The following is a 26,704-nucleotide window of genomic DNA, read 5'->3' as shown; positions in this document are numbered from 1 at the left end:
TTTCTTGACCAGCCTTGCGAGGTAACTATCTAAACTTCACCAGTACTTTCGACGAACCAGCTCTGATAGTGAAATTTGATTCAATCTGAAGTCAGAGAAAGAGTAATTACTGTGGAGGCAAAGTCGGAGAGTCGTTCAGAGTGTGGGCTGTGGAGCTGGACTGACCCGGCTCAGATGCCTAAGTGGTTGACTTGGCGCAAGTCCTTCTCTATCTCTTAGCCTCAGTTTCCTCATTTATAGAACAGGAATGACTACCCCCACATACCCTCACAGGCCTATTACGAGGAATAGACGTGATGCCCACAGTTCACAGGAAATGGTTGTCACAGGTTGGTAGGGCCGGCCCTTGAACCACACGGGTTTGAACTGCATGGGTCCACTTACATGCAGGTCTTTTAAAATAAACATAGATATTGCTGTAAACGTATTTTCTCTTCATGATTTTCGTAACCACGGTTCCTCTTCTCTAGCTTATTTTAGCCTAAGAATACAGAATGTAATACATATACAAAATATGTGTTCCTCGACTGCTTGTTATTAGTAAGGCTTCCGGTCAACAGTAGGCTATTAGCAGTTAAGTTTTGGGGGAGTCGGAAGTGGCACATGGACTTTTGATGGTGTGGGAGGCAGGGGGGAATTGGTTGGTGCCCCTAACCCCCTAAGAGTCCACTACATACATATCTCGGAAATTGCCATTTTTTTCTGTTAATTTCTTCTTCCTTCTTAAGATTATTTTGGTCTTCGCAGAGCTTGACAGCTTTCGAAATGCCCTCGCAACACTCTGTCCACTGGTCCTCCCTCCTCTGAGGCAGGGAGGACACACCTTAGGCGGATCACACACGTGGGGAAACAAGGTCAGTGTTAACAAGTCACAAGACGAAGAAATCGCCCGCATCTGTGCTCCGGGACACCACATCAACAGAGGTGCACGGTCCGCTTGTCACCACTCATTCTGCCCCTGCTGGGTCCTAGCAATGCCCTCAGGCTTCCTTCCTGTCCTCCCAAACCCCACAGACCACTGATTTTAAGAAGAGCGGTTTCGGTAAAGACACGAGGGGCCAACTGCAGTAGCTTCGGCAAAGGATGGGAGATGGGGAGACAGTGCACAGAAGCATCTCCTCTGAGGAATTCTGCTGTAAAGGAAGCGGAGAGAGAGAGAGACAAGAGGTGGATGGAGGGGCAGGTAGTCCTGTCTTGGTTTCTTGTGTTTCCCAGATGGGAGCTCTCACAGCCATCTGTATGCTGACGGAAGACAAGAGGGAATGAGCGCTCCCGCACAGGGAGCGTGCCCCACTCCGCAGAGGCTCCCACAGCTCCGCACAGCACCAGGACCAAAGGCAGAAGCTATCCTAGGGCTGCAGGCACGCTGCAGCTGTGATGGTGGGAAGCACGGAAGTTCTCTGCTGATTGCATCTTCCTCAATCAAATTACCTCCTAGGGAGGAGAGGAGACTGGGGGGCGGTGGGGGCATTGGAAGTACCACGTATTTGTCACACAGTCATGTCGGCAGGTGAAAGGGCCTGAAAGTTTGCAAGCAGCACGCTCAGAGCCGATCCCTGAAGGAAGACGTTTTATAAGGGATTCAACAGCTGCTGGGCTGCACTTACCACTTGACCACCGTGCCCTAGTTAACAGTGGGCCAAGTTCACCCAGAAACCAGGATGACGGGGCCTTTCCCACCGATGGGCTGGAACGTGGGAGTCAGACGCCAGATACTTACTGGCAATTCTAGTCCTAGGTGTAGGGTGGCCTGGGAAGAGCAGAAATAATTACTGTGGCTGGATGCGTGACCTGAAGGCCAAGGGGCTGATACACAGCATCAGTTATACTGTCTGTTGCTTTGCTCAATTTCTGCATTTGTAAGACAACCACTGTTGAGGACGTTGCACATCACCTTGGTTGATGGTCCCAAATGGTAAATTTCCTTTAGAATGTGATAACAGGAAAAGTAATAGGAAGAGTTCTCCTCGGAATTCATATGCTTCTTTTATTCTAACAAAATCGCATTCATCAGTACCTAAGATGTGTAAGTTATCATAAAACAACTTGCAAATAGAGGCTGCCCACTGGGAACGAGATTATAAAGCCAACGTATAATTAATCCACCAGAACAAAGATCTGCAAAAGCCATCTTTCGAAGTTTTATAACAAAGCATGACCATAATCTGATCAAAGCTGTATTAACCCTAACAAAAGTATTAACAGGTGTAAAGAATGTATAAAACCCTTAAAAAAAAAAAAAGGAGCTGGTCAGCTGCACAAAATGGAAAAAGAGGGAAGGAAATAAATCATGTAGCACTGACCCAAGGGCAGAACTGGGGGGGGGGGGGGGGGGGAGGCGCTGTAGCCACAAAGGCTATTCACTTAGCCTGGGGTCGTAACATGGATTACACACGCATCAGGTGCTCAAGGTGGCACATACTTTTAAGAGCTGAAGACTCTGTCCCTGAACCTATACGTGATGTCAAATACCATCAACTCCACTGGGAAAGCAATGCTGTGAAACCATTAGTGAAAAGGGAACAGGGTCACTTTGAACACTCCACTGCGAGCGAACTCAACTGGCCTTTCGCGTCGAAGAGGCGGACCGTCTGACCCAGGATTTCTGAGTGTCTACGTAAAGGACGCCGGCACCCGAGTCAGAGCAAATCTCACCGTGCTGGTTCCTGAATCAGACATAAAGCCATACCAAATCATCTCCAAACCAAACTGGGGGAACGGGGGGAGGGGACTTCATTAGCGAAGCTTAAACACAGATATCAGTTGTGTACTGGGGACCCCCTCCGGTTACGCAGATGGTTCAGTTTGTGAAAACAGCTGTGATCCGTTTTTCTACATAGACGTCATGTTTCGATAAAAGGTAAAAATAAAAAAGATAAGAGAATGAAAATGTCAGAAAACATTAACCCCCAAGTGAGAAGTATTCAAATTCTGCTACTTCAATGAATTTTGTCTTTATTCTATCTGCAAGATAACAGGCCCGAACAAAAAGATAAAATGGCCTCTTTGAAACACCATATTGTGAAAAGGGGAAGCTTCAGAGGCCGGTCATCGGCCCAGTGTTTAGGGAGTGCAGTGACGCCAGGCCGTGTCTACGCGCTGTAGAACTTCTTGAAAAGTCCGTACACCCAAAGTGCTCTGCCACTCCTGCAGGCGTGTTTCATGCAGGGTAGGTTCTAAAACCCAGGCCCCATTATCCTTTGCCCTCATCCAGAGAGCGACGACCCCTCATGGCCCAAAGCAGAACACTTGTCTACTGGGGTACAGACCGTTCAAAAGGTAAATGTAATTTTTAAGAACAATAGATCTATTTGAGAAAGCTTCACAGGTCTGCAAATAGCACAGCTATGATCCTCATAGGGCTCATGCTATAAAAAGCAACTCTTAAACCAGAAGACTTTCTGAAAGATGCAAAAGAGGCAAGCAGTCTCCAGGCGATGCCCCAGTGGCCAGGGCCGGGGGACACGATACAGAAATCTCTTTCTCACTCTATGCCTCCGTCTCTGTGACTCAAAATAAGCGAGTTATCTTATACTGGCAAATTTACTTCTGTAGACCTTAAAAAAAAAGACTAGAAGAGATTTGCCACAAAACTGTATGTGATAACACGCACAGAGAATCAGGGCCAAGGGTAAAAAAGGGATCAAGCAAATCTACTAACAGTAAGGGTTACCACAGTTACCATGACTGGGCTTAAAATGTGGTTCTTAACTTCCTCATAGCCAGAACAAAAAAAGGAAATAGTGCTCATTATAAAAGTTTCCCTCTACTGATTCCCTGCCACCGTTAAGGCATAGCAATGATTTAAGTGCTGTGAGCAAGAAGACTGATTTCATGTATTTTAAATAACTGCCTCCTTTAGTTAGAAAGATATAGACAATCTTTAGGTCTTACTGTCAAAAACACAATCAGGTTCGTAGTTACTTCCTTATTTTTGTGACAGTTAACCACTCCCGAATCAGACACTAATTCCCTTTGCTTCACACAGAACCGTGGGAAAATAAACTCAAATCTTGGATTATTAATCTCCATAAACTAAGGAAAATTACTTCAGGTTGTAAATTAACCATCAAACTTCATTGAGACATTAAGCGTAGATAGAACTAATGCTGTGGCTAGATGAAGGTGGCCATTTCAAAGGTTCCAGAAAGACATCAGGTACAAGGACTGCCTAATTTAGGAGCAGACAAAAGTCTCAAGAAGGCAGGAAAAAGGAAAAAAAAAAAAAAATCCGAAATCACTGTTGTTATAAATACTACATTTTCAAAGAAGGAAAATGAAAGTGTTTTCAAAACAGTGACTAGAGGGGCGCCTGGGTGGCTCAGTCGGTTAAGCGTCCGACTTCGGCTCAGGTCATGATCTCGCGGTTCGTGAGTTCGAGCCCCGCGTCAGGCTCTGTGCTGATGGCTCAGAGCCTGGAGCTTGTTTCAGATTCTGTGTCTCCCTCTCTCTCTGACCCTCCCCTGTTCATGCTCTGTCTCTGTCTCAAAAATAAATAAACGTTAAAAAAAAAAATTAAAAAAAAAAACAGTGACTAGAGGTGCACAGGTTCGAACTATTACAATACATCCTGGTCCATAAAGGACACACGAAGATGTATTTCATACGGGACGAACGCCGCCTTTGAAGAAAGATGCAAGGTGGCTTTCCCAGGAAGAGCAGAGGGGACACAGACGAATTCTTAAGGGACAGGTTACAGCTTATCTAGCCCTTAACTTGCCTGATCTGTAACATTACGGTGCCAAGTTAAGGGGTAAGACCTCTCCCAAGCTCGCTCTGCTCTGGTCCCTGTCGATGCCACCTTATCAGAGGCCTTCCCTGGCCCCCCTCAAGGCAGCAAAGCCCTCTTCCTTCTTCAGGGCACTTAGCAGCGGGCCTACTGAACACTGGTCTCCTCCTGCACCGGCACAGGCTCCACTTGGGGGAAGCCAGCCACTGCTACTGTATCCCCAAGGATCCAGAACACTGAGCAAGTGGGAGGTACACAGCTTTCCCGCAAAAGAACAGAGCCATCCTAGCTCTACTGTCCAAAATATTCGGTGCAGTGAAGCATCCTTCCGTGTACGTAAACAAAAAAATTCTAGAAGTTACTTAAGAATGTAACTTTCAACAAACGTGAAGACAGTGGGACTTGATCAGTAATAAGAAAGTATACGGATCAGCAGATATTACTAAGGAAATAATGCACAAAAGGTCGGGAGGCCAGGTTCAAACCCTGGCTCTGCACTCCTCTGTGCGACCTTCCCCAACTTCTCTTTGCCTCAGTTTCACCTTAGGTAAAATGGGGATAAAAACAGTACCTGCTGCAGTGTCGAGGATTAAATAACACACAGGGCGTATACACATAAAACCAGGGGGAAAAATTGGGGGAAAACCTTCTGTTCCTTATTTCTTCCTGCAATTCCAAACTACAAACAGGGCAAAGGTAGCAAGGAAGAAAAATGATTCTTTTTTAATGTTTATTTATTTTTGAGAGAAAGAGAGAGAGATACTGTGGGGTGGGGGGGTAAGGGACAGAGACAGAGACAGAGACAGAATCTGAAGCAGGCTCTGCACGGTCAGTGCTAAGTTCGACTCGGGGCTCAAACTCATGAACCATGAGATCATGACATGAGCCAAAGTCAGATGCTTAACCGACTGAGCCACCCAGGTGCCCCGGGAAATTGATTTTTATTTGAAAAATATGTACATTACAGCATTCACTTTTTTAAAAAAGATTATTTTTCCCACAGGAAAACAGATGACCTGACGTTTGTGGCTATACATGTTTTTCAAATAAAATACAAAAACGTGCCGGGGAGAAAGTTGAAGGGGGCCTGGGAACAGCAAAGTCAGGATGACACCGCTGGTGCCCCAGTCATCCATGCTTATCTGTGCAGCTGGACCTCGATGGGGTTCAGCCCACTGAGCTCGAGGCTGATCCCAGGGCACTGGATTCCATTTGATGGTGGTCCACACAGCACAATCAGCCATTGCCAGTGCGCTGTTCAGACCTATGGGCTCCCACCATAGGAAGACACATATTGTCTTTGGCCCTGTAATCACTGGGGGTTCGGTCTTATGAGAATACCCATACAGCCCATTGGAAGGTGTGCAGATTTAGACCCAAGCAGGTGTCAATTCAGCCATTTGAATCCGAAAGCTGTGGGAAGGCTTCTGAAAAGTGGCGGTGCTTCTGTGTCTGTCCTCTGCATACGGACTGGCTTGACACGGACAGGCTCGTGGCTGGAAAGGCCAGCAAGTGATGACGACGTGACGAATGGATGGTGAGGCTCTCAAGAACTGATTCGTTCTGGATCCTGGCACTTATCTAGACCCTTCTGTTGATCGGAAGGGGTTCTGGATTCAGAACCTCTGGGCTATGATATGATTAGCTGTAAATCCTGAATTTGTTCCCACATCTGTTCTTCTTAGGACAGTGAGGGAATGGGGCAGTTTCACAGGGTCCAGCTTCTACCTACTCGTCCAAAATGAAGAGGGAGAAATGAGAGACATTTGGGGAGTCTCTACCATGACAGAGATGGCTCCTGTCACGTCCCACAGCTGGAGTGCCAAGTAGCATAAGCAGTTGCCTTTGGGAATTATTAACTGGGAACAGCAGCAGCAGCCAAGTGACTTCGGCGCCTGTCAGCAACTGCGGGACATTCACGTCACCCCAGGGGAGGCTGGCTCAAAGACTCATGCCACACATTTCCAACAGCACATGTGGAATGCCAAACTAAGAAACCAAGTACTAAGAAACTACATGGGGGGAGATAAATGAAAAACTGAAACATTTGACAAATTATGCTTAAAGCCTCATTAAGATTGCGTTCATCCTTTGACGCAAAGAACTCTGGATAATGGTTTCCACATACGAGGGAATGGTAGAATGGACAGGAAAACTCCTCCGAACGCCCGGTTCATGAAAACTTATATTACCTAGGGGAAAAGCATAATACAGGTCAGAGTTGGCCCAAATAAGGACTCCAAAGACTGGCATAAGCCATGGGGTGAAATGAGCCACCTAGATCAATACTATCAATCAATTTCATAATATAAATCAATTTCTAACTTCTACTGCCTAGAATCTGTGTCTCCTTGAGCCAGTGAGCATCACATGACCATACAAGGGAAGGGGAAATGAAGATTTACATAACACATCCTATATGCTAGCACTCACTACAGATGTGTTCTCCTACCTATAACGACTTAGTGTCTAAGACAAAGCTTTGTCTGGAGCCTCACCACCTGGCCTCGTCCCTTTACAGCGGTGGGCCCGCAGGAAAGTGATGACTGCACCGTGTCGCGGTTTCCTCATCTGAGGAAAAGGAGCTACCATTCAATGAGGTAGTGACGGGTGTTCCAAAAGACTTAAGAAAATAGGCTAACCAACCTACTCTTACGACAGCACCTGGCATACGGCAAGCATTCCATATTATGTTGGCTATTTCTCACTTTCCCCGCAGCACTCTTGTGAAGAAAATGAAACCCGGTAATTAGGTAACAGTGTCTTCAATTTACAGAGGCGGCAATTTCGCTTGCCAAGACAAGCAATTAACTTGTTCAGAGTCACAGGAAGCCACAGAGGTAAAAAGCCATTCTTTTCCCACTATACAATGCCCGACGAGTTTTTTACGCTGTTACTAGCCAAGGCCCACTACAAAACAAAGTCAATGAGTGAGACTTCCTCAAGGGAGTCAGATTGTGCTAAAAGGAAATCAGAGTGTGCTAATCTTGACATCTCTCAACTAAAAAATGCTTATTGTCTTCCCAGTTACACAATGTTCAAGAACACAGCTGTCCAGGCTGTAAAAGCAACCAGCCAGCTTCTAGTGAATTAGGTAGACCTAGAGCTTTCAAAAGCAAGCCTTGAGGGAATTAGGGGGAAGAGGAAAAGGAAAGGAAGGGGAGGGGACTGAAGGGTGAAAAGATCCGATGGAAATGTCAAAACAAAAAACCACAAGCATGTATTTGCCCCTAAGGCATCTGCCACGACTTACTAAATTGAGGGCAAAAGCGCCCAACTTAATCAATGAGATGGCCTAGTTCCAAAACGCCCGGCTCTGACTTACACAGGCTGAAGGCCTGCGGGGCCCTCTTACTGGGAGATACCGGACAGGTCACAGGTCAATCTTAAATAACTGGAAGCAAGATGTCATCGAGCAGATAAAATAGGCTTACTCTTGTCTTCCCTTCTTTCTTCCAGGGATCGAATTTGGAGAGATAATGTTTAATACAAGACATCAAACCCAGGTCAGAGAACCTGATTTCCAGGCCTAAGAAGGGCCAGACGACCCCCACTCCGGGCGCGGGCCCCCCACTGGGCCCGGTCCTCCACCGTCCTTCCGTTTTCCCCTCCCTCGCTCCCCCCGGCAACCGTGGGGCACAGAGCGGGAACCGGGGCTGCCCCAGGCCACTTGCCATCTCCTCCTCCACCCTTTCGACAATTGCTGCAACTCCGAAGAGACCGCCCTGGTCCCCAGGAACATGCTGTCAGCTCTTTTCTCTATTCACCACCCTCCCCACGGCAGCCACCAGAGAAGGGCGCGCAGCGGCGTGGGTGCGAGCGGCGGGAAGCGGCCCCAGGATGACACCTCGCCGAGCCGGCTCCCCCAGGAGCACACGCCGCACCGCGGCCGGCGGCGGCGAGGCCCGGGCCGCCCGCACATCGGCCCCCGGGAGCCCGCCGTCCCCACGGCCCCGCCGTCCCCGCGGCCCCGGGCGACCCGGACGCCCGCCCGCCGCCCACTCACCGCCGCACTCGACCGAGTACTGGTCTCCCCAGTCCCCGGACTGCGGGCTGCAGCCGCCGCCTGCCTGGGCCTCCTGCTGCTGCCGATGCTGCAGCTCCTGCTTGAGCAGGGACAGCGGCGAGTAGTGCTCAGTGGCCAGCGCACCCGGGCGCGGCCCGACGGACAGGACCCCCAGCAACAGCAGCACCAGGACGCGCCGGGCGGCGTCCGCGGCGGCCACAGCGCCGCCCCAGCAGCAGTAGCAGCAGCAGCAGCAGCCGGCAGGTGCCATCTTTCCTCAAGGCGCATGTGCGGCGGCCCTCGCCGCACGCTGCGGCCTCCCAGCCTTAACCCGCGGCGGGCAGGTGGGCCGTGGCAAGGGGGGAGGGAAGGGGTGTGGCGTTGCCTGCTGGGAGTTGTAGTCCCAGCTCGGCCAGCCGCGAGCCCCCTTTCCGAGGCTGAGACTACGAATCCCAGCAAGCACCGCACGGGACAGGCTTTCCGGTCTGATGTCTGACGTCTTTCCCCGCCACTGAATCGGAAGTTCTCGGCTGCAGTTGCGTGGAAATGGGCACCGGTGGGCGGTATGGGCTACGGCCAGGCAAGGGCAACGCAGAAGGGGTGGTCGCGGGCAAGGGGAACACCGATGGGGTTGCAGCTACTCCCACTCCCACTGCTGCCTCGGCCTCCTGCCAGTACAGGTGCATCGAATGCAACCAAGAGGCCAAGGAGTTGTACCGAGACTATAACCACGGAGTGCTGAAGATAACCATCTGCGTGAGTTGCCAGGCGTGGGGTGTCCTGGGGAAGAAAATGGCGTGGCGGGATTTGGGGACCATGAGAGGCAGTGGGATATGTATGTCAGCGTTTTAGGGCAGAAAAATCAACGAGTTTCAGGGTCCTGTAATACAGTCTTCAGTTGAATACTTGACATTCCTGTCCGGAGTCAGTCGAGCCTTTGCGGTTATCCATAGTGTTAAAGAACTCACTACCCTGCAGTGGTTTTCTCATACCCGTCGTGTTTGCTGGTGAGTCCTAACGCGGCGGACGGATTCTCGAATGGAGATGGATGTAGGCGTTGTGCAGAGAAATTTAAAAATCGGATTATGTTGACATTTGAGTTCACGCCCAAACTCTTTAAATTTTAGCTGTTCACCCTTGCACGGGTAAATGTTATCATCCATACACTCCATAACCAGTATTAAATTTTCCTAGAACACTTTATGTCGGGTTCATCCTTTGCGATGATCGAATGTATAGTTTGTGTTGTGTGCAACGCACTAAGGTGGACGTTGGTGACACAAAAACCAAAAATGACGAGTTAACAGGGCTTTTTATGTTTAAAAAGTCACAAAATTGGAGGTTCTTTTCGCGGTATTAGCAAAGAACCAGCCGCATAGTAGGCAGTCAGTAGGTTTTTGTCCCATTTCTGATCTGATGATTTGCTAGTAATAATCCTCATTCGGAAAACATGGCCTGGTGTTAATACACAGGGAACAGACAAAGTAGGAATGTGTACCTATTTAATCTGTTGTCAGCCGACATGATCACTGTTCCTGTCTCAAGACCTCTACTCAAGACCTGTCTCACAGACCTCTACTTTGCTAAATCCAATAGTCTATTCTCAGTGAACTGTCAGCAACATTTGACCTTATTACTTTCCCCTGGACACGCTGCGTGCACTTGCCAGGACACCAGGCTCTTCCAGTTTTCTTACCTTGTTGGCTGTTTCCTCTCAATCTCCTTTCTGGTTCTGTGTCACCTGCCTCACCTCTTAACCGTGAGGCTCAGTTCTTGGGCCTCTTCTCTGTCTACACACTCTCCTTTGAAGAGCTCATTCTGGCTCATGGCTTTAAAGACCATCTACACTTGGACAGTTCCCAAGTTTGAACCTCTAGCCTGAACCTCTTCCTTGAATTCCAGAACACAAATGTCCAACTAACGACTTGATTTCTCCAGTTGGATATTTCTAGTTATCTCAAACGTTCACAGTTAATGGCGGCTCTTCCGTGTTAGTTCCTAAGACCAAAAAAGTTTGGAGTCATCCTTGATTCCTTTCTCCCGCATTTATTTCCTTATTCGGGTACTCGGCAGGTCCTGTTAATTCTGCCTTCAGATCGTGTTCAGAATCCACTGCTTTTTCACCACCTCTACTGCTACAGCGCTGGTCCATGCTGCCATCATGTCTCACCGGGATTATTGTCATAATTCTTAACCTGTAGCACCCTTGAACGTCTTGAGCCTCTTCACACGGCAGCCAAAGTGTTCCTCTTCAAATGTAAGTTAGACAGGGCGCCTGGGTGGCTCAGTCGATTAAGCATCTGAGTTGGGCTCAGGTCATGATCTCGTGGTTCACGAGTTCGAGCCCCGCGTCGGACTCTGTGCCGACAGCTCGGAGCCTGGAGGCTGCTTTGGATTCTGTGTCTGCCTCTCTCTCTGCCCCTCCCCCGCTCACATTGTGTCTCTCTTTCTCGCGAGAATAAATTAAAACATATAAAATTTTTTTTTAATGTAAGGTAGAGGAGCAACTGGCCGGCTCAGGCAGTAGAGCATGAGACTCCTCATCTCCAGATTGTGAGTTCAAGCTGCATGTTGGGCATGGTGCCTACTTAAAACATAAATAAATAAAAAATAAAATAAAATTGAAGTTTTCTCAAACTTCCCAGTGATTTTCCATCTCACTCAGAATTAAGGTCAGAATCCTTGCACTGGTTTATAAGGCTCATGTAGTCTCTTGCTACTCTTCCATTATTCTACTGCAATTTCATTGCCTCCTGATAGTTTTGCTATTGTTGTTGTTTTGGTTTTTGGGTTTTTTTTTGAGAGGGAGAAAGAGAGGATCCCAAGCAGGTGCCGTGCTGTCAGCATGGAACTCAACACATGGCTCAATCCCACGACCATGAGATCATGACCTGGGCCAAAATCAAGAGTTGGATGCTCAACCAACTGGAGGCAGGCACCCCTGCCTCCAGATAGTCCTTAAACCAGGCAAGTTTCTTCCTCAGGGCCTTTGCACTGTGCCTGGAACACTCTTCTGTCAGGATCTGACATGGCTAATTCCCTCACCTCCTTCAAGTATTTTTATTGGCCTCTCAGAGAGGTCTATTCTGACCACCCTATTACAAATTGTGGTTCCCCCTGCCAGGTCTGATATGCCTTATCACCTCTCCCTGCATTATCTTTCCCATAGCACCTATCATCTTTGAATATTCTATAAAACTGACTTATTTGTTATTTATTGCTTGTCTCTTCCCGCTGAAATACAAGCTACACACGAGATTACATATAATGTATTCATTAATGTAGCTAGATCATCCAGAACAGTGCCTGACACATAGTAAGTATGCAATAAATATTTGTTGAATGAACGAGCCATTTCTATGTTTTTAGATGGTGATATCCTTGGCCATCCTAGTACAAGGGAGAGAATAGTAAGTTATATGGGATCTAAACTTAATAATTTTTGGACTGGCACAATTAAGTCATCTGTCTTAAAGATGACAACCACATAACCACCTAACTAAAGTTAGTAATCTTTAATAATATAATATATATAACATAAATTATTATATATAATATAAATTAATCTTTATTTTTTAAAATTCTTGGCATTAAACTAACAAAATCCTTTTCCTAATCATCAGATGCTGGCTTCTCTATACCTTATTTATGGAAAGTAATTTTATGGAAAATAATTATTGGATAGCTGTTTAGGTCAGCCGCTACACCCTCGTCTGGCTCCCCACCCGTTCCCCCAACATTGCCCTCTCTCACCTAGGAGACAGATTTTAGAATTATATTTGGGGTAATGAATGGTGGTATAGTACATTATTGTACACAGCCATTTCCTGATGAGATAAGAGTGGGTAATCTCCTTTATCATGATAATGCATAGTAAGATGCATAGTAGCATTTTTTTTTAATTTTTTTTTTTAATGTTTATTTATTTTCAAGAGAGACAGAGACAGAGTGTGAACAGGGGAGGGGGAGAGGGAGGGAGACACAGACTCCGAAACAGGCTCCAGGATCCGAGCCATCAGCCCAGAGCCCAACACGGGGCTCGAACCCACAAACCGTGAGATCATGACCTGAGCCGAAGTCGGACACTTAACCGACTGAGCCACCCAGGCGCCCCTGCATAGTAGCATTATTTAGGAAAAATCACTTCATTGATGCTGGACTCTGAAAATTAAATTGCAAAATAATTTTTTAAAGGCCCTCCAAGTCGTGAGAGTAAAAAGTAAACAGTTTTTACACATCAGGCTATTTGTTCTGGAAAAATAGCCACAGTTGCTATAAGCTGGTAACTCATGCATGCTTCGGTCCCTTAGCTACCAGCAATATGCTCAGCCTTTGCTCTTATGTCTCCAGTGCCGTCCCCCGCAGCTTGCCCCTGTGTCTCCCGAATTTTTCTCCATCTAATGGAAGCATGTCACTTGCTTTTAGCCACTCCCTCTCCTTCAGCTTTTCACGGTTTCTTGTAAGTAGGCTTAAAGATACAGTGCTTTTGACATCCTATAGTGCCCAGATTGTTTTGTGTGCTCAGATACTTGGTAGGTTCATGATGGTAACAAGACAAGACTCCATTGAGATCCTCACAAGTTTGAGTTCTGTTCAGTGCGAACAGTATGGAGCCTCCACCCTTACATGCTGGATGCAGAGATGGATGAGAGGGTATCCTAACCCTGAGGAGCTTCCAGTCTAGGGGCCTCCGGTTTTAAGATACATGTTTTGCTGATTGTGGAGCTAAAATGGAACAGGTTTGAGAATGAGTGGGGAAGGGGACGGCCCTAGAGATGATGGGGAGGAAGAAGCAGCAAGAACGTTCATAAAATATTGGCCAGTTTATATGCTGAAGGAGAGGTGATTTCTCAGGGCACTGAAGAACATAGCAGCAGAAAGTAATTCGTATCCATGGTAACATAGAGGTGGCGGAAATATCTGCGTTTCTGGGATGTGCACAGTCCCTTGTGCTTACGGATTTCCCAGAGGACAACTTTCTCTTTCGCGATACTCGTCCAGTCAGTAGTAAAGGGAGCGGAACGATTTTGCCAGAGTAAGAAAACGTAATCTAAACGTAGCCGCCTGCCACTAGGGTGTTTTACTGTGTGTTTGTTTTGTGCCTGTGTGGGTTTCCTCCTGCATTCAAGGTGGAGGGAGCCCTCGTGGGAGAAGCAAGTAGCAGAGGCAGAACAAGGACAAATTAGGCTTAACCTGATAGGGAGGGAACCAGCGGGCTCTAATGAACTTTCAGTGCTTGTAAAATACTCAGAATGCTAGGAAGGGAAGGTGGGTGTAGCACATCACAGGGCATGTGACACCAGGAGCCGCCCCTCCTACGGGATTCATGTCACCCTGTGTCCCTTCCATTGTAGCGCTTGCAGTAGCGTGCTTATGCGTCCTCTTCTAAACTGTAAGGTCCTTGAAGATAGAGACTGACATCTCAAGGGGAGTATCTAGCATCCTGGAAGTGCCTGGTCCCTAGAAATGGTTAGGAGAGCTGTTGCAATGAACGCTGTGGCCGCGACAGACACATCTGTCGGCCGAGTGATTGTAAAAGGGAAAACTGGGCTGCTGTCTTCTGCCACTTCCTCCCAAAAATTGTCCAAATCCTGGCTCAGCTCGACTTGCACTGCCGCCTCCATACGTACGGGTTTTAGGAAACTTTTTTTTTAAGTTTTATTTGTTTATTCTTGGGAGAGAGAGAGAGAGAGAACAAGCAGGAGAGGGAGAGGGGCAGAGGGAGAGAGAATCCCAAGCAGGCTCCGTGCTGTCAGCACAGAGCCTGACATGGGACTCGAACCCACGAACCGTGAGGTCATGGCCTAAGCTGAAACCAAGAGGCAGTCGCTTAACTCACTGAGCCACCCAGGTGCCCTTGAAGGAACTTGTAACGGACAGAGATAAGACCCTTGACCAGCCAGTGGTTCCATTTTACAATGGAGTAGGATCTCCAGTGTTGTTTGTAGAGAGGAGGTGTTTTGCCCATAGGCAGCAGAGGGAGGGTGTCTAGAAAACAGCTCTTCGTCATGAATATAGGATGTCTGATTCCGCGGCTTCTGTCTAGACACTGGCTTACTCTTTGCCCAGCTGAAAAACTGTGAAATCGTTAACATCTTATGCCTCGGTGTGATTAGGTGTATTTAAATGAGGTAATAGCACGTCTCTCTTCATTGGTTCACTTGATGACTTAAAAACATACGCGTTTCTTGTAAATGACACGAATGAAGTGGAGAAACTCTTTCAGTGGGAAGTGGTTTTTCTTTACCTTTGGAATGCGGGGTTGATATCTTTCAATGCCCTTCGTTTTTTTCCCCTAGCACTTTGATGTAATTAAAAGGCCATCCCAGTATGTTTGCATATCCATCACTTCCATTTTTATTTTATCTTCTCACAATTTCAAAATGTTTTATGTTTGAATTGTAGCCATTAGAACAGTTGCCTTAACTCAACTTTGTAACTAAAACTCTTTGAAATGTCACATTTCTAATGAGCTTGTTCTCTTTTTTAAAATATTTTTTATTAAAAAAATTTTTTTAATGTTTATTTATTTTTGAGAGAGAGAGCATACATGCGGAAGGGGCAGAGAGAGGGGGGACAGAAGATCCAAAGCGGGCTCTGCTGACAGCAGAGAGCCCCATGTAGGGCTCAAACTCACGGACCGTGAAATCATGACCTGACGCTTAACAGACTGAGCCACCCAAGCACCCCTCTGATGAGCTCGTTCTTGTACACCGGTGTTATGTGTTCTGTCGGTGTTGGACTTTGATAACACTGTAATCACGGGTGTCCAAAAAAGTTAATGTAGTAGGAATTACTGAGAGCCCAGGTGTCTTGCTTCCGGTAACCTGGAACCAAGCTGCACCCCATTTGCTTATGTATAGCTCAGCATTTTCCAGCGTCTTCACCATTGTTCATCACAGAGAAGGAGCATTTTCCTCCCATATTCTCAATGTTAATTGGGGGGGGGGGGAGAGCTTCTCAGTATCTACCACATTCTTTATTTGCTTTTAGATCTCAGAAGCTCCGCGTGCTTTTCTGAACCCCTTTCTCCAGGTCATGTTTCAAGAACCGCAGAGTTGGTGGCCATCTAGCCAATAGGCAACAGTTTATCAATGGAAGTACATTATAAATGTATTTCTTTATTTTATAACAAGTCCTACAAAGTGAAAGCATTTTCTGGGATACTTTTCTGCCTAATCCAGTCTTTAAATCAAATATTTTTGGGGCGCCTGGGTGGCTCAGTTGGTTAAGTGTCCGATTTTAGCTCAGGTCATGATCTCGCTATTTCATGAAGTCGAGCCCCACGTCGGGCTTGGTGCGGACAGCTCAGAGCCTGGAGCCTGCTTCAGATTCTGTGTCTCCCTCTCTCTCTGCCCCTCACCTGCTCATTCGCTCGCGCTCTCTCTCAATCTCTCAGAAATAAATAAACACTAAGAAAATATTTTCTAAAAAAAATCAAAATTTTTTTTAGCTTCCTTACATATGAGATTAAAATATTAATATTTCTGGGGTGCCTGGGTGGCTCAGTCAGCTAGGCATCCGACTTCAGCTCAGGTCATGATCTCACAGTGAGTTCCAGCCCCACGTCGGGCTCTGTGCTGACAGCTCAGAGCCTGGAGCCTGCTTCGGATTCTGTGTCTCCCTCTCTCTCTGCCCCTCCCCTGCTCATGCTCTGTCTCTCTCTGTCTCAAAAATAAATAAAAACATTAAGAAAATATTTTTTTAAAAAGATTAATATTTCTAGCCTAGAAGATTGCATTTAGTCATTTCTGAAACCAGAGCTTATGTGAACATTTTGTATCTGAAGAGAAGTTAATTTAAATAAATGCTGACATGTCCTTATTGCTATACAAGTCCAAAATAGACTCTGCTAGTTCAGAATCCTTTAAGATTTCAGAATGTATGAGTTTGCTTATTCTAATATTATCTTGCATTATTTCAGAAATCCTGCCAGAAACCTGTAGACAAATATATCGAGTATGATCCTGTTATCATCTTGATTAATGCTATTTTATGCAAAGCCCAGGCCTACAGACATATTCTTTTCAATACTAAAATAAACGTAAGTTGTGCTAATTTTTTTAATTTTCTAATTTTACTTGATAATGCTCTTGCATTTTTAAAGAATAATTTGAACGGAATTAAAGAACATTATTTTAAAAAGAAAGTCTATTAAGCATGGGTCTTTTATCTCAACAGTGTCTGGAAGTTACTAGAAATAGCAGGCATTGATAAACAAGGCACGCAATGTTTAGTGAATATTTAAGAATACGCTCACTGGGAGGAAGTTGAAAAACTATAATCTGTATTGCCTTTTAGTGGGTTTCCTTTTGAAATAGATACCAGTTATTTCTACCAGAATAAAATTAAATATATCCAGGTAAGGAGAGAAATATAGCTAGAGGAAGTAAGCGACCATTAAAAGAGAAATATTTTAATACAGTGTATTACATTTTATATCCTGTTGAGGGAATTCCTTCCCCTCCCCCACGTTAAATAACCAGGGCAGAAACCAATTTGACAATAAATTTCATATATTGAAAAAAAAAAAAACATAACCAGGGCAGTTTTTAAATTGCTAGAGCATTGATTCCCAAACTTTGGTACACAATGGAATCACCTGGGAGAGAGAGGGTGGATAGCAGTTCATCCTTCCAAGCCGAGGCCTCGCCCAGAATCAGTTACATCAGAATCTTTGGGGATGAGTTCAGGCATCAGTATTTCTTAAAACCCCCAGGTGATTCTGAAGTGCAGCCAGGAGAACCACTGTGCCAACTAGAAGAACCTCAGAAGCCCACACTGATACCTATCCTGGGACTGCATTACGTTTGCACACACTTTCTTTTCCCCACTTTATATTGATATAGAAAGTCCAGTGGGTAATGGGTTTTATTTTATTTTTTAAAGTTTATTTATTTTGAGAGAGTGAGGGGCAGAGAGAGAGAGAGAGGGACAGAGAATCCCAAGCAGGCTCCACACTGTCAGCACAGAAACCTGAGGCAAGGCTCAAACTCACAAACCGTGAGATCATGACCTGAGCTGAAACCAAGAGTTGGACGCTTAACCGACTGAGCCACCCAGGCACCCCAGGAGAAACATGTTGTAAAAAGCCAATTCATGTTACCTGATAATTTTTATTTTTGCCAAAATTTCAGACTCTTTAGAACTTGCAGCTTTAAAAATTTCTACCTTTTAATTACTGTTTTTTCCATATATTCATTGACACTCATCCAGCATAGGGCCATTTTTTAAAAATTTATGTTCAGAACAGATGTGGGCGAGGACGGGGAGAAAGAGGATCTCTTTTGTACTGCTGATGGGCATGCAAACTGGTGCAGCCATTCTGGAAAGCAGTATGGAGATTCCTCGAAAAATTAAAAATAGAAATACCCTATGACCCAGCAATTGCACGACTAGGTACTTACCCAAGGGATACAGGTGTGCTGTTTCGAAAGGGCACATGCACCCCAGTGTTTATAGAAGCACTATCAACAGTAGCCAAAGAATGGAAAGAGCCCAAATGTCCATCGATGGAGGAATGGATAAAGAAGATGTGGTACATATATACAATGGAGTATTACTCGGCAACCAAAAAGAATGAAATCTTGCCATTTGCAACTACGTGGATGGAACTGGAGGGTATGATGCTAAGCAAAATTAGTCAGAAAAAGACAACTATCATATGATTTCACTCACATGAGGAATTTAAGAGACAAAACAGGTGAACATAAGGAAAGGGAAGCAAAAGTAATGTGAAAACAGGGAAGGGGACAAAACATAAAGACTCTTAAATACAGAGAACAAACAGAGGGTTGCTGGAGGGGTTCTGGGAGGGGGGATGGTCTAAATGGGTAAGGGGCATTAAGGAATCTACTCCTGAAATCAGTTGTTGCACTATATGGTAACTAACTTGGATGCAAATTAAATAATAAATTAAAAAATAAAATAAATGAAAGTAAACATTAAAAAAAAACTTAAAACTTAAAAATAAATAAAATAAAAATAAAAATTTATGTTCAGAATAGTAGTTTCCTATGTGGTATGATGGAATCTTCAGGTTAAAATGTGTTCTCATTGCTGCTTCTGCCTATCCACGAGTCACGTGAATTCTGTGCTTGATTCTGTGTATAGGACCGATGCTGAAAATAGAGTGTGAAGGGTGGACTACTCTTTAGAGCGGTATTTCTTAGCGAAGGGCATACATCAGAATCCCACCTTGCCCCCAGGACTGTTTCAAAATTGCATGTGTAGGATTTACTTCCCAAGATTCTGAGTCAGGACTGGGGCCTCGACGTTTGCAATCTGAAAAATCTCCCCGTGTGATTCTGATGGTCATTGCTGATGAAGAGCCATTGGGTTTACAGGCAACACAATTACACACTTAACCGGGCAGTCCTGAATTTGAAAAGCTGTGGGATGGGAGGTTCTTCAAAACCACAAGTACTTAGCTACGTCTGCGCCTACCCGATATTACGTGTAATTAGGTGTTTCTCTACCCAGTAAATGGCATTGTCTTTTTGACTACCAGATGCACGGGAAACTCTGCATATTTTGTTTGCTTTGCGAAGCGTACCTGAGATGGTGGCAGCTTCAAGATTCAAACCAGAACACCGATCCCGACGACTTCATCAGATATGCCAAGGAGTGGGATTTCTATAGAATGTTCGCAATTGCTTCTCTAGGTACGAAGAAGCCACGCTTTCTGTTCTCAGCCATCTAGTCCCCACTATTCTGATCACAAGTGAAGTGGGTGGGCTTAATCATTGGTTAGAGGAGGGGGTTAACATAGGACTTGAGACTTAAACGTTCAGCTCTACTGCTAAGCTGCTAGATGAGTTTGTCTAAATTATGTGCTTGCTTGCTTTTTTATTTGTTACCACACATCTGTTACGGAAATGGTTAGGTTTATCAGATTAGAGAGTTTCGTAAAATATGTTGAGGCATACCATCGTCGATAAAACTCTTAAATTTAATTTCTGACTGTCCAGTTGAAAGACTCCCCAGGTCTCATCTTTATTAAAACAGACTGATAATTGCCAGACCTTATCCAATGTGTTGTGCTAATTGCATTGAACTCATGCAACCTGTTTAATAGGGAAAACTTGTTCTTTCTCTGACTGCATTCAGGAAAAGTGACTCCTGTCCCAAGTTCCTTAAGTTCAAGGAACTGCTTTTCTCCAGAATTCGAGTTTGTGACTGAGGTCAGAATTGTGTTGAATTAATTTCTGCCACTGTTTTCTTACTTACAGGCTTCCATGCTCTGCTTCTAAAACTCTTTGATTATAATGAAATATTGTTTTAGCAATATTGAGTCTCCAGTGCACTGCAGTGTCATATTCCTGGACGGTGTGTCCTCTTTTGTCCCATTTTCTTCTCTGTTTGCTCTCACTTCCTTGGTCCTCTCATCCGTTTCTGAGGTTTTAAAATCTACATTTTAATAATTCGCAGGGGCGCCTGGGTGGCGCAGTCGGTTAAGCGTCCGACTTCAGCCAGGTCACGATCTCACGGTCCGTGGGTTCGAGCCCCGCGTCGGGCTCTGGGCTGATGGCTCGGAGCCTGGAGCCTGCTTCCGATTCTGTGTCTCCCTCTCTCTCTGCCCCTCCCCCGTTCATGCTCTGTCTCGCTCTGTCCCAAAAATAAATAAAAAACGTTTAAAAAAAAAAAAAAAAAGAATTCGCAAACGTATGTAATAATATTAAAAACATCCTTGAGAACGTTGCCTACGCCAGGAACTAGAACCTAATGTAATTTTAAGCTTTAAAGCAAAACCTCTTAAAATTTCTGAGGATAAGCTCCTGTGTGTCCGTAATTTTTAACATAAAAAATAAACCAGGCTTATTTTCAAATAGTTCAGAATTGCTGTAGCACCTACTCTATAGTGGATATTTTGACACTCAGAAATTTTTTCTACTGTTACTTTTTTAATCCACTATTAGGTTCTGACCCCCTAAAATAGGTTATTAAAAAATGCCCTACGTAAATATAGCATTTTATAATTTAAACACTGCTTTTACGATTTTATCAACTTAATGTTCACAACCATCCTCTTTGGTAGATAGGTTAGGTTCTCCCGTGGAGACATAGAAGCAGGAAGGCAATGATTTCCCCAAAATCCCACCGCAGGTTAGTGTCAGCGCTGAGACAGGTGGCTCCCCGGGCTCCCCATCTGGTGTTTTCTCCGTGCAGCCCTCTGAAGGCAGGTGAGGTCCTCCTGAACCCGGCTGATCCATGAAAGCCTCATAGTATCTGCCTTGAGAAAGACTGTGCAGAGCCCAAGGGCTGGTGCAAACACATAAATCTCTCAGGTTCTGAGTTAGAAAGATGTGGAGGTTATCTGGTCCGCCCTTCTCTCCAGTGCTAGAAATCCTTCCCTCAGCTCTGCAAAATGATCTAGCTTTGTTTGAGTATCTCCAGCGACAGGAGACAACCCACTATTAGATCGTTCTTGTTGTTAAGGAATTCTTTGTTGCTTTTATTACTTTTTTGGTCCAAATCTGAGGCTATAAGATCAGCCTATTTGAGCAGGTCTTTGCAGTTGACAAGCCCTTGGTGTCCCGGTCATGTAGGTCAACCGGCCAAAATTATTTTTGATTCTAATCACCTATGTTTGGAACCTCTTTAGTTTGACTCTGTTTGGTTATAAAACATTTTAGGAAGGATACAGTTGTCTCTCCTATAAGATGACACATGTGTTCCAGAAAAACCAGAGTCTGCAGAAACCTACATAACATAGCTTATGGGAAAAAATAGAATTAGGGACAGATCACTCAAGACGTATGCAGCTGGGTAATCAGAGGACTAAGAGTCTGAATAAAAATAATACCACAGTTGAAAGAAATGTTAAAATCCTAGTTAATGGGAATAGAACAGCCCGTGCTCTGTTCTGTGGACCCAGTGGAACTGTGGCTTCTCCTGTACTGGACTCTGTCTGTGAATACTTTCTGGAAGCATAAGGAATTGCACTCAGAAAGCTTGTTAACATGAATTAAGGAAGTTTTAAATTTAGATAACAGTATTCAAAATCTTGTAGATACTAGGTAGTCAATAAATAGTGGAAGAATGAGCAAAGAAAAACATCTTCATATGCAATTCTTAGGCTGCGTCCCGTCTTTCGGGCTTAAAAAAAAACCTCCATATTCCTGTATTCTTTCTGTGGAGGCCTCGAACACTGAAAATACCCAAACAGAGTCTTACTTCCTAGAAAGAACTTCAGAGAGCTGATGATCACAATCCTAACGGACTGACTTTTGCTTCGGTGGGTGATGAAATACTCCACAAAAGAACTGTTGAACTATGTTTCTGAAATCATACCAGCAGGATTTGACACAAAAGGCAGGGGCTTATTTAAAAAAAAAAAAAAAAAAAAAAAAAAAGAAGGAGGGAGGAAAAAGAAAATTTGATCTCGATAAAGCAATTCTAATGAAGTCAGCCGGTAAGTTGTATTTTGGAATTGTGGCTTATTTGGTTTTAGAGAGATATGGTTCAGATCGGGACATTCATGTGTTTGTCCTCCGTTCCCTCCTTAGAACAAGCTGCCTTTTTTACTGGCATCTTTACTTTCCTGTGGATAGAACGACCGACGACAGCGAAAAAAAAACCCGACTTCATTTTGCTGCTGAAAGCATTATTGTTGTCGAGCTACGGAAAACTCTTGCTGATTCCAGCCGTCATTTGGGAGCACGACTACACATCCCTGTGCCTCAGACTCATCAAAGTATTTGTCCTTACATCCAATTTTCAGGCAATCAGAGGTATGTTTATGTTTTATCCTGTCTCCTCCGAGTTCAGCCCACACACAAGCTTAAAGCCTTGCGCCTCCGACACGCTCTTGGCAAACCTGTTAAACTCTGGAATTCTTCATAGAATAATAACAGGGCCTGGCACTCCTCTAATGCCTTATTCAGAGCGCGTAGTCGGTATTTGTTCATGTTAACCACGTGGTATTTTTTAGTTCTCAAAATGCCTTCATGTGCAACATCTCAGTGCCGTGGGGTTAGTAGGGCAGCCGTTATTAACCTCCGCTTTGCGGATGACTTGTCCAAATGTACGTGGCGGGGCAGTCGTCAAGCCAGGAAGCACAGCTCCTACCACACCAAAGAAGGGATGAGCAGCCTTGGGGGTCTTCATTTTCCCCATCCATTGTGAGAAGGGTTATTTTAAATGAGGCTGCTACCTGGTACCTTTTATCGTAATGCTTACTGTTAAACAGAGAGTTTCCGGGTTTGTTTGTTTTTGTTTTGTTTTGTCGATCTCTTTTTTTTTTTTTTAACATTTATTTATTTTTGAGACAGAGAGAGACAGAGCATGAACGGGGGAGGGTCAGAGAGAGAGGGAGACACAGAATCCGAAACTGGCTCCAGGCTCTGAGCTGTCAACACAGAGCCCAATTCAGGGCTCGAACTCACGGACCGCGAGATCATGACCTGAGCTGAAGTCGGTCGCTCAACTGACTGAGCCACCCAGGCGCCCCATTGTCGATCTCTTTATAACCTTAAAATCTGTTCTTAATTTTCTCCCTCAGTATTCATGGAAATCTGTGTCTTGATTTCAGGAGGAGAAACTTCGTGTGTTTGTTATCGGCACATGCTTTGTTTCTCTCCAGAGGTCCGTAGATTTTAAAAAAGTGGGAGAGGATAACAGCACCAGTTAATAAGAACAAATAGAGATTTTTCTCAAAAACAGCTTTACAAAAGAGTTCCATTCAGAATGCCACGTACTTTACATGCTGACATCACTTAAACTCTTAAGGACTTACTAGTTGTCTGTTCTTTTCCAGTGACCCTGAATATCAGCCGAAAGCTCTCCTTTCTGGCCATCTTGAGTGGCTTACTGGTGGAAAGCACCATGGTCTACCTCTTCCAGAGGATGGAATGGGACGTGGGAAGTGATTGCACCATCTATAAATCTCAAGACTTTTGAAGAGGGTACAAAAGCCTCTTAGCATTCACACACTCAGACGGGCGTCCTCCTCAAATGAGACCAATGCCATCGTAGAATCCGTAGATGCCCTTACGTGTCCCAGCCCCTGACTGCCTCTGGGTCACCTCAGCCGCCCCCCCGCCGAGGACTTCAGTGCACATCTCTCTGGGTCCTTCACTTTAGGTCAAGGACATCCACATCCGTGCTTTGCTGCTTCCTGGGGCCCTATTCTCCGCCTCTCTGACACCGGCACGCCATGTCGCTTGTAGCGGGACCTGACTCCGAAATCTGCCCCATTGGCCGCTGTCCCCCCCACCCCGCCCCAGTCCCTCGTCCTCCCTTCCACGGGCCCTGCTGTGGGCTGCCTCTTCACCTTCCCTCGACCTCCACTTCTGACCGGCCTTGCTTCGCTTTTTACCCACCTGCAAATGTAGGCAGCTGCCGATCCATCCCCATTAGTCCCCGAACCCATCAGCTCCTTGCCTTTCTGCCGGCCGCGCCTCATTCGAGCCGTTGGGGTGACTCCGCGGCCGTGTTCCCCACGAGGCCAGCGCTGCGCGTGCACAGAGCCTCAGCTGGACCTCCGTGATGCCCCTCTGCCTTCGTGGTCACCTCCAGTGAACCTCCCCCACGCTCCTGCCTCCCCAGTCTGCCCTCCCGTTGCTGAGAGTCGAGCCGGTTACACTATTGCTGGAGCTTTGTTCCTTCTTCAGCTCAAAACTCGTTTGGTCGCCTGCCTGCTTCCCTCCTTCCCTCCCTCTGGTCCTGGACCCGTGCTCATCTTCCTCTCTCGGCTGTTTGCTCCCTGGAAGCGTCCTTCCCCTCCCCCCGCCCCCCGCCCCAGGTCACAGTCAGGCTCCCGGCCCACAGCCTGGCCCTCCCTGCAGCCTGTGCTGGCCGCGGGGGGCCTGGAGCAGACCCAGAGGCCGGTTTGGGGGTGGGGGTGCAGGCGGCGAGGGAAGCACAAAAGTGGCAGGAGAGCACCCCAGGTCCGAACCTTCTCCGCTGCGGAAAGGCCATCCTCCCTCCTGTGGCCTCAGTCTCCCCTCAACGCTCAGCCAATGCTCTTCCTTTCCAGGTCTTCAGACACAGCTCTTTTCATTGTCCTCTCCCGTGCCCTGGCTCCTTCCCCTCTGCAAACTACCCGCACAGCTGTCTGTTCTAGAACAACTGGTCAAGCCTGCTTCTTCACCGCCTTTCCTCTTTGTAGGACATACTTTCTCCCATAGTCTCCTGACTCTGCCCTCCTAAAAATCAGAGGGAAGCCAGTTGCCAGGTCTTTGTCAGACTCCTCCCTTAGCTCTGCTCTGCAAGCTCACCCAGAGCGCCTCCTTCTGAGACCGGCCGCCCGTTCCGTCGGTCTTTTGTTCACCGGCTTCCCAGCCCCGGGACTCTGACCTCAGCTTCTCTCCTCTCTCTTGCCGTTCACGTTCAGCTCCCAGGACGTAGGCCTCCCAGACCCGGCACCTCCAGCTTGCCCCTCTGCCCGCTCTCTCTGCCCCGTCCACTGCCTCCCAGGCGGTGCCAGTACAGCCCCGCCTTTACCTCTGAAGCTGAACTCCATCTCACCGCCCTGCACCCACCCAAACAGAATCCTTGCCCGAAGCTTTTCTCTGGAAACGTCCCTTTTCACTCAGACCCCGGGTCAGCTCTTGTCTCCTGCCTGAAAGGTCACAACAGCCTCCTCCCAGGCCCTCAACCCAGACCGGCGCCACGCACCGTGGTGGCGTCCCTCCATGTCTGTCATCGTCTCTTACTGCTGACCCTGGAGGTTCTTGTCTCTTCCTGAGGAATGACTTTGTGTGTTCTCTTAGCATAAGCGTGGTCCTCAGTGTTCCGGTCCCAGTTCGTTCTCCGCAGACGTGTTCCTACCCCCATCTTCTATTACAGCCTCCGCACTTCCCCATATGTCTTCTGCTCTCCCCGGGGCCTGGAGTGGCCTCGTCTCTGCCCAACCAGATAGAGTCAGTCATCATGGCTTCTCTGTGGAAGGAAGGCTTTCCAAAAACTCGAGTCTGTGGGCTCACTCCCGTTGACCCCCCCCCCCACCCCCCAAGGCCCAGCCCAGCACCACAGCGGTCGTATCCAGGATTTCCGGAGACTGTTCTGGTCCTACTTCCCCAGGTGCTTCCACTTGTCACGCGATCCACTGTAATTTCCAGTCAGGAAAACAAAGTCGCCTGCCTCACAACCGTTTGAAAACCATTGTCCTCCTATTACGTTACCTCATGTTTTATATTGTCCACGTCTTCTGTTCCGATTCCAAGCGTTTATGCCTGACTCGCCCAGCCTGGGTAAAAGGTTGGTTCTGGGAGAGACCGGGTGGTTTACACGTGAGGAAATAGCATGTTTCCCAAAGTACAGGGCCTGCCCCAAGAAGAATTTGTTGAGTTGATTTTGAGCAGAATGTGTCACCCTACATACTTCTTTTACTGCCCACAGTTGTGTTCTTTATTATCTGTGGCACAACCAACTGCCCTTGCAACAGAGAAGACATAAAATACAAACCAAGCTCCTCATTTCTGTTGAGCAAAATGACGCAAAGATTTGGATACACTTCCTGAAAAAGAAAGCTATGGTTATGGCATCGGAAACCCCCAAAACTACCACATAGCCCCCATAAGAAACAACCGAACCACATACAGGCACAGACCCAGGCAAGCTCAGAGCCCGGGGTGCTGCCTGGGGAATGAGGGATAGGACAAGGGGAGAGTCCTACTTTGTAGACCACTTCGGGGAAGCTCTGGAAATGGAGGAGGAACGTGAATCCATGATCCACACATAATAAAAGATCTATGTTTCATTCCTTTGACATGTTTATATCTTTTTAATTTAAATGGTAAGTTACTGGCTATAAATAATGTATTTAGTATTGTGTTCTTACAACAGAAATATTTTTCTCTTAATAAAGTCAAAATAAACAGCTTTTGTGAATTTTTCATGAATTCAGTATTTTCCCCTGTGACTAAGCTACTGTTTAAAAATGGCTGACCCAGGGGCGTCTGGGTGGCTCAGCAGGTTAAGCGTCCGACTCTTGATTTCAGCTCAGGTCATGATCTCACAGTTTG

General features: G+C 46.2%; 2 protein-coding genes across 6 annotated transcripts in view; one reads left to right on the top strand and one right to left on the bottom strand.

Moving 5' to 3' along the window:
- The window catches only part of TTC13 (tetratricopeptide repeat domain 13), a 79,114-nt gene extending 70,061 nt beyond the window's left edge, over nt 1–9,053 (bottom strand). The window contains exon 1 of one of the 4 annotated variants that reach the window (XM_047088604.1): nt 8,736–9,053. In XM_047088604.1, the coding sequence (XP_046944560.1) occupies nt 8,736–9,006 (271 nt within the window). In that variant the 5' untranslated portion in view covers nt 9,007–9,053. The remainder of the gene's footprint in view (nt 1–8,735) is intronic. The other 3 variants (XM_047088603.1, XM_047088606.1, XM_047088605.1) reach the window with 3 other exon arrangements.
- Nucleotides 9,054–9,257: 204 nt separating this feature from the next.
- On the top strand, nt 9,258–26,439 carry ARV1 (ARV1 homolog, fatty acid homeostasis modulator). 2 transcript variants are annotated; one of them, XM_047088700.1, is made up of 5 exons: nt 9,258–9,491; nt 16,660–16,779; nt 19,246–19,399; nt 22,244–22,468; nt 23,494–26,439. In XM_047088700.1, the coding sequence occupies exons 1-5, from the start codon at nt 9,282–9,284 to the stop codon at nt 23,634–23,636; spliced, it is 852 nt and encodes a 283-aa protein (XP_046944656.1). In that variant the 5' UTR covers nt 9,258–9,281; the 3' UTR covers nt 23,637–26,439. The 2 variants fall into 2 exon arrangements, with proteins under 2 accessions (XP_046944656.1, XP_046944657.1); XM_047088701.1 differs by lacking the exon at nt 16,660–16,779.
- Nucleotides 26,440–26,704: the final 265 nt, after the last annotated feature.

Source organism: Lynx rufus, unplaced genomic scaffold (genome assembly GCF_022079265.1).
Source record: "Lynx rufus isolate CCGP_SWC_20201006 ecotype Redwood Valley unplaced genomic scaffold, mLynRuf1.p SCAF_25, whole genome shotgun sequence".
NCBI classification, from domain to species: domain Eukaryota; kingdom Metazoa; phylum Chordata; class Mammalia; order Carnivora; family Felidae; genus Lynx; species Lynx rufus.
The sequence above is the reverse complement of the archived record's forward strand: the minus strand, read 5'-3'. Positions and strand labels throughout refer to the sequence as shown.